The sequence below is a fragment of the Ailuropoda melanoleuca genome, chromosome X (assembly GCF_002007445.2).
Source record: "Ailuropoda melanoleuca isolate Jingjing chromosome X, ASM200744v2, whole genome shotgun sequence".
Lineage (NCBI taxonomy): Eukaryota > Metazoa > Chordata > Mammalia > Carnivora > Ursidae > Ailuropoda > Ailuropoda melanoleuca.
The window spans coordinates 43,633,431-43,644,667 of NC_048238.1; the positions used below are offsets into that span (position 1 = coordinate 43,633,431).

At 46.0% G+C, this 11,237-nt stretch overlaps 1 protein-coding gene and 1 non-coding gene across 2 annotated transcripts in view; both read left to right on the forward strand.

Annotated features, from left to right (window-relative positions):
- LOC100471653 (melanoma-associated antigen D4) overlaps positions 1-10,908 on the forward strand; it is a 92,028-nt gene extending 81,120 nt beyond the window's left edge. The window contains exons 2-11 of the mRNA XM_034649018.1: positions 6,135-6,338; positions 6,443-6,506; positions 6,752-6,831; positions 7,221-7,312; positions 7,948-8,027; positions 8,112-8,154; positions 8,586-8,648; positions 9,615-9,729; positions 10,068-10,498; positions 10,690-10,908. Of these exons, the coding sequence (XP_034504909.1) occupies positions 6,135-6,338; positions 6,443-6,506; positions 6,752-6,831; positions 7,221-7,312; positions 7,948-8,027; positions 8,112-8,154; positions 8,586-8,648; positions 9,615-9,729; positions 10,068-10,498; positions 10,690-10,699 (1,182 nt within the window). The 3' untranslated portion in view covers positions 10,700-10,908. The remainder of the gene's footprint in view (positions 1-6,134; positions 6,339-6,442; positions 6,507-6,751; positions 6,832-7,220; positions 7,313-7,947; positions 8,028-8,111; positions 8,155-8,585; positions 8,649-9,614; positions 9,730-10,067; positions 10,499-10,689) is intronic.
- On the forward strand, positions 9,237-9,366 carry LOC117797576. The gene has a single exon (XR_004622582.1). It is a non-coding gene; the product is annotated as a small nucleolar RNA SNORA11 (small nucleolar RNA).
- Positions 10,909-11,237: the final 329 nt, after the last annotated feature.

An 11,237-nucleotide genomic window follows, 5' to 3' on the forward strand; every position in this document is an offset into this window, starting at 1 on the left:
ATATTTTTAAAAAAGAGAAACTTCCTGTTATAAAATAAATAAGTTACAGAAATGGAGGAGTAGTAGGGGAAATCTATGCTTCATTTGTCCCTAGACACACCTTGATATATATCAAATCATTCTGAAGACCCAAAGAATTGATCTGAGGATTAAGAGAACAAACTGCACAACTAGAAGGAGAAAAGAGGCCCCACCATGGTAGTTAGGAGGTGCAGACTCCTGATTCCGGGGAGAAAAGAATCACAGCTGCTACAGAGGGCAAAGAGCCCTGATCACAGGGAGAGGAGAGAGAGAGGGAGAGAGAGAGGAGCAGCACACAAGGAATTGCATAAGAAAAACACTTCCCCCAAAACTATTGACTGGGGAAATGAGAGGGACTAATTATCCTGAGTTTTTATAATCAGCAGAGACCGATTATAAAAGACTGAAGTTTTAGCAAGTCCAAGCAATGGCAGGTGTGGAGCCCAGCAGGCGTAACAGTGTTCCTGTAGAGAAGGAAAGTTAGTATCCAAAATCTACAAAGAGCTTTTCAAACTCAACACCCAAAACACAAATAATCCAGTTTAAAAATGGGCAGAAGACATTGAATAAACATTTTTCCAAAGAACACATCCAGATGGTTAACAGACACAGGAAAAGAAACTCAACATTGCTGATCATCAAGGAACTGCGAATCAAAACTGCAATGAGATATCACCTCACACCAGTCAGAATGGCTAAAATCAACATTATCATCCATTGCTGGGAATGCAAACTGGTGCAGCCACTTTGGAAAACAGTATGGAGGTTCCTCTAAATGTGAAAAATAGAACTACCTTAGACCTAGCATTGCACTACTAGGTATTTACCCAAAGGATACAAAAATACTGATTCGAAGGGATACATGCCCCCCAATGTTTACAGTAGCATTATCAACAATAGCCAAATTATGGAAAGAGCCCAAATGTCCGTTGACTGATGAATGGATAAAGAAGATGTGGTGTATATGTGTGTGTATATATATATGGATAGATATAGATATCAATATATATGATTAATATGTTAATAATAATTATATATCATAAAATCAATTATATATTATTAATATATAATATGTCATATATATAATGGAATATTACTTGGCTACCAAAAAATAATGAAATCCTGTATTTGCAGTGACATGGATGGAGCTAGAGAGTATTATGCTAAATGAAATAAGTCAATCAGAGAAAGATAAATATATGATTTCACTCATTTAAGAAGCAAAATAAATGAACATAGTGGGGAAAAAAGAGAGGCAAACCAAGGAAGAGACTCTTAACTATAGAGAACAAACTGATGGTCACTGGAGGGGATGTGGGTGGGCGGATGGTTTGAATAGATGATGGGACGATGGGTATTAAGGAGTGCACTTGTGATGAGTACCAAGTGTTATATGTAAGTGATGAATCACTAAATTCTACACCTGAAACTAATATTGCACTATATGTTAGCTAGCTGGAATTTAAATAAAAACTTGGAGGAAAAAAGAAATGCAATTGGAAAGAAATATATAAACTTAATTTTATTTGCTGATGATATGATTGTCTATGTAGAAAGTTCAAAATTTTTCAAAGATTTTATTTATTTATTTTAGAGAGAAGGGGGGGAACAGAAGGAGAAGGAGAGAATTGTAAGCAAACTGTCTCACACAGGGCTCAATCTCATTACTCTGAGATCACGACCCAAATTAAAACCAAGAGTCAGATACTTAACCAACTGAGCCACCCAGGCGCCCCCCTACCATTTTTTTAAAAAGCGTCTAGAAACTACAAGTTAGTTTAGAAAGAAAGGAGGATATATGGTCAATATAAAGAAATTCACTAAATTCTACACCTGAAACTAATATTACACTGTGTTGGATGACTGAAATTTGAATAAAAACTTGGGAAAAATTCAGTTAAATTCCTATATGCTAGTAAAGGAAAATCTAAATTTGAAGTAAAAAATATGATATGCACAAAAAATACAACTGCACAAAAAAAATGATGTGCTTAGGTGTAAATTTAACAACAATCAGGATTTGCTGAAAACTACAAAATCTGTGAAAGAAATTAAAGAATATCTAAAAAAATAAAGAGATATTCTGTTTCATGGATTGAAATACCCAATGTTGTTAAGATGTTCTCTCCAATTTGATTTATAAATTCAATACAACCCCCCACTTATTATCCTAGTAAGTGGTTGGTTTTTGTTTTTGTTTTTAGATAGCAGCAAGCTGATTCTAACATTTATGTTATTAGCCAAAGAGCTTCATGTAAGGAAAATTCCTACAAAAAAGTAAAGTTGGAGAACCCACACTACCCAATTCAAGACTTACTCTAAAGTTACAGTAATTAATCAAGGTAAAAAGATACACACAGTGAAATAAGTCAAGCAGAGAAAGACAATTATCATATGATTTCTCTCATCTATGGAACATAAGAACTAGGAGGATCGGTAGGGGAAGAAAGGGATAAAGAAAAGGGGGGCAATCAGAAGGGGGAATGAAACATGAGAGACTATGGACTATGAGAAACAAACTGAAGACTTCAGAGGGGAGGGGGTGGGGGAAGGGGATAGACTGGTGATGGGTAGTAAGGAGGGCACGTATTGCATGGTGCACTGGGTGTTATACGCAACTAATGAAGCATCAAACTTTACATCGGAATCTGGGGATGTACTGTATGGTGATTAACATAATATAATAAAATTAAATTTAAAAAAAAACAAAAAACTAACAAAAGATACACATATAATCCCAGGGTCTTGGGATCAAGCCCCAAGTGGGGCTCCCTGTTTCTTCGGGAGTTTTCTTCTCCCTCTCCCTCTGCCCCTTCCCCCTGCTCATGTTTTCTTTCCTGCTCCCTCTCTCTCAAATAAATAAATAAAATCTTTTTTTAAAAGTTTACACACATAGATTTGTGGAACAGAATAGAGAGCCCAGAAATTGTTCCAGATAGATGTTGTCAACTGATTTGGGACAATGTGCTAAGGTCATCAACAGGAGAAAGGATAGTCTATATAATAGTTGGTGTTGGAAAAATTGGACATCTGTATGGAAAAAATCCCAGCTTTGATCCATACCTAACACCATATACAGAAATATACTGAAAATTAATTACAGCATTATTTATAATAGCCAAATTATGGAAACAGCCCAAGTGTCCATTGATAGATGAGTGGATAAAGAAATTGTGGTATATACATACAATGGAATATTATTGAGCCATCAAAAGGAATGAAATTTGCAAAGACATGGACGGAGCTAGTGAGTATAATGCTTAGTGAAATAAGTCATTCAGAGAAAGACAAATATCATATGATTTCACTCGCATGTGGAATTTAAGAAACAAAACACATGAGCAAGGGTTGGAGGGGATAGAGAGAAACAGAGAGAAGCCAAGAAACAGACACTTAACTGTAGAGAACAACTGATGGTTACCAAAGGAGAGGGGGGTAGGTGGATGGGTGAAATAAGTGGTGGGGACTAAGGAGTGCACTTGTTGTGATGAGTACATCTGGGTGATGTGAAGAATTGTTGAATCATTATATTGTACGCCTGAAACTAGTATAACACTATATGTTAATTATATTGAAATTTAAATTTTAAAAATAAATAAATAAAATTAAATCCAGGACAAAAAGGAAAAATTAATTATAGACCAAAATGTACAGCATAAAACTATTAAACTTGTAGAATAAAGCACAGAGGAAAATCTTTGTGACCCTGGGTTATGCCATGATTTTTTAGATAAAACGTAAACAACAGAAAAATATTAATAAATTGAACTTCATCAAAATTAAGAACTTTGGCCCTTCTAAAGAACCCTTTAAATACATGAAAAAGAAAGCCACAGATTTGCAAATCCTATATCTAACAGTGTATTCGTGTCTAGAAAATACAAAGAACATTTAAAATTTACCAAGAAATCAAACAACCCAATTAAAAAATAGGGAAAAGATTTGAATAGACATCTTATCAAAGAAGATACAAATGGCAAATAAACACTTGCCAAGACGGCCAACATTGTTTTCCATCAGAGAAATGGAAATTAAAACTATCAAATGCCACCTTATGTGTATTAGAATGGCTAAAACAAAACAAACAAGAACCTAATGATTGTACATAAACACCATATTCTGTTAACTTATCATAGAGATATAGGTTAGCAATTCTGAAACTGTATTATACATATCCATCTCTCTCAATATCTAGGAAAGAAGTTACAAATAAGCAAGGGTGGAAGGCTAGAATAAAGCCTTTGGAGTTAGAAACATTAATATAAATTCATATTTGTATACATATATCTATATATCTTCATCTATATAGATGTGTGTATACATGGATTTATATATGCATGTATTACATAACTCTTTCCACTGAGAGGGCATAGAAGCAGTGATGCTGTAGTGCACACCCACTGTCCATACCTTGGTTTCTAAATACATGCTCCAATGAAGAGAACCTGAGCTTTTTGGTTGCAATGGCTAATTCGAGAAGACAAAGGTGATATGATGAACAATTGCAGTGTGGAATTCCAGATTGGGCATTTGAACAGTTAAAGAATGTTGGTAGAAAAAAAAAAACAGGCAAAGTCTGAATAAAGTCTGTCATTTAGGTACTAGTAATGTGTCAAGGTTAATTTCTTAGTTTTGACAAATGTGATGTATTAATAGTTATGCAAAATTATTACATTAAAATTAACTGGATGAAGGGTATATGATAACTCTGTGCCATCTTTCAATTTTCCTTTAAATCTTAGGTCATTCCAAAATTAAATGTTTATGTTAAGAACTCACTTATTCAAAATATTACGAACTTTTCCCTGTGGTCACAGTTATTGCTGAAGATATCACACTCAGATGTTATCATGAACTCATTTTCTTGTCTCTCTTGCTTACTGCTACATCCCCAGCATTTCTACAGTGCTTGACATACAATAGGAATACAACACATATTCTGAAGGAAATAATTGTTTTTCACACATTCAGTTACATCATCCATTAAATGTTCATCTACTTATTCTTTCATTACACTCATTCAGAACCCATTCAGTGATCCAGATGTTAAAGCCAGGCTCAGGTATTTCCCATACACTTTACAGATATGGCACACAATCCCTCACATATCATACATAGTACCTTAGCTATCATAGGTATGTACTCGCTACTTAATATTCTTTTAGATATTTCTTACACTTTCAGATGTCACACACCCTAATTCAGATGTTTGACACTAAAGTTGAGATGATTAGCTTGCTTACTCAGGTGGCAAATACATGCATTCAATATTTATAGACTAACTGAGATATGAGAAAAATATTCAGATATTATACACACAGATATTACTCTCAACTATTACACAGTCATCATTATACCACTTACACTCAACAAAATACAACACACACTTTCAGATGTCAAATACTCATTGAGAATTTATAATGCTTTCAGGCATTGCATTCATTCAGTTGTGAACCCCTCCTTGAGTAGTCTTATATATTCATTCGGATGACACAAACATTTATTTTGTTTTAATCTATACAGTCAGATGTCACTCACATTTGAAAGGTCACATCCAGATGATACATATGTATACTACTTTAAGTGTTGCTCACACTCAGTAAAGAGGAATATATCTTTTCTAATGTTAAATGTTTGGTTAGAGGTCACAACCCCTTCTCAGATTAAAATATATTCATTAAAATGTGGGGCGCCTGGGTAGCACAGTCGTTAAGCATCTGCCTTCGGCTCAGGGCATGATCCCGGCGTTCTGGGATCGAGTCCCACATTGGGCTCCTCCGCTGGGAGCCTGCTTCTTCCTGTCCCACTCCTCTGCTGTGCTCCCTCTCTCGCTGGCTGTCTCTCTGTCACATAAGTCCCCCCCTTCTTTCAGCCTGTGCATGTTTGTCCAACACAAATGCAATAGCATGCTTTGGCTGCACGAAGTTTCTGTCCTCAGGCCTGGAGGGAGAAGCGGTTGGCTCGGTGCCGGGCACGTAGTAAGCACTCAGCACACGTCATCTGCTGTTTGTACTACTTGATTTCCAAGTACCTGCTCTGGTTAAGATGTGTGCTGGGCACTTTTGCACGGCGAGCCTGGTAGCCCTGGGTCTCTCCTCTCTCTCACTCTATAGTCCAAGCACCTGGATGACGAATATGAGAGCAGCGAGGAGGAGAGAGAGCCTCCTGCGGTCCCACCGACCTGGAGAGCATCGCAGCCCCCATTGACGGTGCGGGCTCAGATGGCTCCCCGGCCCCCAGTGGCCCTGAGGTCCCAGGTACCCTCAAGACATGTACTGTGCTTGCCACCCCGCAACGTGACCCTTCTGCAAGAGAGGGTGAGAAACCTGCCTTTCCCCCATCTCCCTCCTCTCCTCTCCTGTGGGCCAGTTCTTGGAGGTCACCCGTGCCTTGGTCTCCCTGTGTGCTCCTCCTTCTCCAGGCGAATAAGTTGGTGAAATATCTGATGATTAAGGACTACAAGAAGATCCCCATCAAGCGCTCAGGTGGGCAACCTGGGCCCCCTCCCCGAGCTCTGCCCTTCCATCATCCCGTCCCCATCCCTACCCTAAGGGGCCTGGCATCAGATGTCTCTATGCAGCATGCCCCGCTGATCACTCCATTTGCACAGTACGGGGGTGGGGAGGGGTCCCGACGGTGCTCCCCTCAACAGGGCTGACCGAGGGGCTGCTGCAGCTCTTTGGCCCCAGCTCAGCCCAGGTGCTCTCTCCACCTCTCTCGCCTCCTGCAGACATGATGAAGGATGTCATCCGAGAATACGACGAACATTTCCCTGAGATCATCGAACGAGCAACATACACTCTGGAAAAGGTGGGGGAGTACCCGGGCAGCTCACTGTGGTACAAGAGCTGCAGAGAAGCCTTGCGCCCTGCAGCCCCTTGAGGCCCCCTTTCAGTACCACCTGCTCTGGGAAGGCTTCCCTCGCTTCTCCTCCTGAGAGCATCCACTGCATACTTCCTTCCCCGGAGGGTTCCTGTCCCTCAGATTCCTTCAGCGTCCCTTGTCTCCTGAAATGGGTCCTACTGCTTTGGCCAGTGCCAGAGCTCCCACAGGGCAGTCCCTCTGCAGCGTCTCTTCTTGAGCCTTCTCCATAACTTCGGGGTCCCTGCTGAGGGGAAGTTCTAACGGGGAACTGAGGGTCTGCCTGCAGGACAGCCAGTGTGGGTTTCTGCTCTCATGTTGTTTCCTCCGCCATGTAGAAGTTTGGGATCCACCTGAAGGAAATTGACAAGGAAGAACACCTGTATATTCTCGTGTGCACACGGGACTCCTCAGCTCGCCTCCTGGGAAAGTAAGAAAGGGCAGGAGGGTTGTGGCCTTCCTCCCTGGTGCCTCCCCCTCCCCTTTGTCTCAGAGAAACGGGAAGACAGGGCTTTGGTGCCTGGCACAGCTCCCACCCACAGTTAGTGGTGCCCAGTGATTAGGGGGTGAAAGGGGAAGTGTCCTGGGGTGAAGCCTTGCTGCTCTCAGGGCTCCACCCCCTCCCCAGCTGCCACCTACCCACCCCATCTTCCTAGGAAAGCAGGCTCCTTGTTGCCTGCCTCTTCCTGCTACGTGCCTGGCCTGGGCTTGGCAGAGTGGTCGTGGGGGAAGGAAGCTTCCCGTCCAGTGTAACTCCTGATGCTCAAAGGGCAGGGAAGGTCTAGACACGCCTCCAGACACACTGTTATCAAGTGGCTGCTCCCCACCTGACCCCATCCTGGATGGAACTTTGGGAGGGAGTGTTCGCATCCACATTTGGGGCGTGAAGCGATTCAGTCTCAGACAGAGGAATGAATGAATGGTCTGGATGAGAGAGCAAGCGGTATGTAGAGTGGGAAGAACCGCGCGGTAGCCCAGCCATCTGGGAAGAGCTAGTTGGGTGAGCCAGCCCTAGTCCCTCGGCCAAATGGCTGCTGGACAGGATCCTTCTTTCTACACCTTCAGGACCAAGGACACTCCCAGGCTGAGCCTCCTCTTGGTGATTCTGGGAGTCATTTTCATGAATGGCAACCGTGCCAGCGAGGGTGAGTGGCTGGACCCCCAGCTGGGGGGTTGCCCACAGTCTCAGCATCGTGTGCTGAATTCTTGTGACTCTTCTCCCCTCACAGCTGTCCTCTGGGAGGCACTACGCAAGATGGGACTGCGCCCTGGGTATGACGGGGCTCTTGGCTCCCGCCCCTCAGTGTTGTCCTTGGGCACCGGTGGCCCCGGGATTGGATTAGCCTGGGGGCCTAGTGCAGGGGAGTGGACGTCCTGGCCTGGGTAAAGTGCAGAGGGTCTCACCACGGTGCATGGGGAAATGGTCCTGAACCCTCAGCCCCTCTTTGCTCCATATCCCCTCTCTGTCCCCAGATGAGATCCAAGAGAACCCGTCAGAATTAGGGGTTCCAGTCACACCCTTGCCGAGGGCATCCCTGACATGTGGCCCTCTGGCCCCTGCTGCTACCCCAGGCCTCCATGGGGATCCCCCCGCCTCCCGCCCCGCACAGGCTGGGAAGCTCTCCATCCTGCTAGGGACTGCTCCTGCCCACATACGGGTGCTGCCACTGTCTGTAGTTATGGATTCCTTTCCTGGCCCTCAGGGTGAGGCACCCATTCCTCGGAGATCTGAGGAAGCTCATTACGGAGGACTTTGTGAAGCAGAAGTAAGTAGTGGCCAAGTTAACTTCGTCTCACACTCGTGCATTCCTCGTGGGCTGATCTGGCTGAGCAAGCCATTCCCCGTGCCAGATCTTAGCACCAGAGGGCTAGGTGTCTCTGGTGCGAGGGTGGGCGGGGTATGTGAGTGTTGGCGGCCAGTAGAATTCCAGTGCGGCCCCGGGGAAAGGGAGTCAAAGTTGACAGAGAACACGTGCAGGGTGTCTTAGAACCACCGTGCCGTTTGGTACCTGCCTCATAGGCTGCAGGAGAATTCCTCTGCTTTACGTCCCAGGAACCTGGGGCTCAGAGAGTGGAAGTCTGAGTATGGCCCCGGCTGGTAAGGGGCCCGTTTGGTCCTGGAGCTCAGCCCTCCTAACTTTCTGGTTAGGCCCACCCTGTGCTCGGTCCTTGGAGAACACATGTGTGCGCTCACACAGGCACACTACCAGGCGCCCGCGTGTACACAGACGCACATGTGCGCGCTCGCAGAGTGGGGAGTATGCCCGGAGTGTGCCGCTTTTCTCCCCTTTACCGTCCTCTTCTATGGTGGGCTGTCCCAGGGTTCCGCCAGGCCATGGACGGGTGCCTGCGATGGAGTGTGCGCATAGCGGGGGGCCTGAAGAAATGGCTCCTGTGTTTGCAACACACCCAACAGGAACCTGGGTTCATTGTGACAAGGGGCATGAATCTTGCGGCCTTCCGACGAACAGATACCCGACACGTGTCCCACCCCGCACCTCCCCGTGGCTTCTGGGCAGGACCAGCGGCCCGAGGCTTTGTAGGCCTCAGTCCAGGGGGCAGGAACCCTGGGAGTGAGTGTGGGAGTGAGGCATGGGCTGGAGGGCCGGGACAGCCCTCCCACAGGAGCTGAGCGGCAGTCTCGGGGCTGGGGAGGGGCTACCTGGGAGCCCTTGGTGCAAAGACAGGTCTGCCTGGCTGGAAGCAAACGTTTCTCTTCCTCTTGCACTGAGGTACCTGGAATACAAGAAGATCCCCAATAGCAGCCCACCCGAGTATGAATTCCTCTGGGGCCTGCGAGCCCGCCACGAGACCAGCAAGATGCGGGTGCTGAGATTCATCGCCCAGGTAACAGAGAGCCTCTGTTTGGGGCCAGGCGGTGGGGTGTGGATTTGGTACTTGCCCTACCTTCTCTGTTTCTTGGCTGCGGCCTCCTCCTCAGGCTGTTGGTCCAGTGGGGATCCGGACAGGTTCCTAAGTAGGGAACGTACCCAAGTTCACAGGTGTAGTAAGTGTGAGGGATGGGGTGAGGTGCCAGGGTGGCACGGAGTCACAGGAGAGTCGGATTCCAGTGCTCTTGACTTTTATTATGACCATGCACAGCCCATGGGAGGGTGTGTGGCAGGAAGCAGGTGCTCAGCGAACATGGGGTAGCCGTGTGGATGGTGTCTGTGACTCTACTGCAGAATCAGAACCGAGACCCCCGGGAATGGAAGGCTCATTTCCTGGAGGCTGTGGATGATGCTTTCAAGACGATGGATGTGGATATGGCTGAGGAACATGCCAGGGCCCAGATGAGAGCCCAGATGAACATCGGGGATGAAGCTCTGATTGGACGCTGGAGCTGGGATGACATACAGGTGGAGCTCCTGACCTGGGATGAGGATGGAGATTTTGGTGACGCCTGGGCCAGGATCCCCTTTGCTTTCTGGGCCAGATACCATCAGTACATTCTGAATAGCAACCGTGCCAACCGGAGGGCCACTTGGAGAGCTGGCGTCAGCAGTGGCACCAATGGTGGGGCCAGCACCAGCATTCTAGATGGGCCCAGCACCAGCTCCACCATCCGGACCAGAAATGCCGCCAGAACGAGTGCCAACTTCTTCTCCTGGATCCAGTAAGATTTTCAGGGGATACGTGAAACTCGGAAGGAGGGGGTGGGAAGGGGCTGTGAAAAGTCAAGTCGGGGACGGGCCTGGGTGCAGTGGGGGAACAAAGACTGTGAGAGACCCTTGTGTTCTTCGTGTCCCTCCCCCCACCTCGTGTCTATTGACAGTTCTGTTTCTGCTTTTGTGTCTTGTGTTACAGACAACGCTGATGAACCGCGGCAGTCCCTCACCAAGCCAGAGTGCCTCCTCGGATCCCTCCTTCACACGGCACTCTAGGCAGCTTCTACCTGCCCATCCAAGATGGCATGCAAGATGAAGCTCTCTTTGCCCTTCCTGCTTTTGTTGTGTGCTTTTGTTGTGCGCTTTTGTCGTGTTTTCATGTTTTTGGTATCAGTGTTACAGTAAAGTTGCAAAATTACTTGGGCCGTTTCCTCCTTAATTTGCGCACGTACCTGTGCACGTGGTGCTCCAAGTGCCACATGGTTGCAGGCTCTGACATAGACACTCCCCGCCTCTGCCTGGAAGGCAGCAGGTGTGGGTAGGGTGCTGGGAAGATGTGGAGAGGTGCCAGCTGAGTGTCTAGACCATGAGTTTCGAGAGGCTCCAGTCCACATAGTGACCTGATTTCCTGCATGGGACAACCCCAGTTAGACGCCAATAGTGGGGGAGGTGGCAGGAAAAGGGATGGAGTGGAAGGCTGTGGGTTGGTGCCACCGTCCCTCTCACCAAGGAACAGGGTCCACAGAC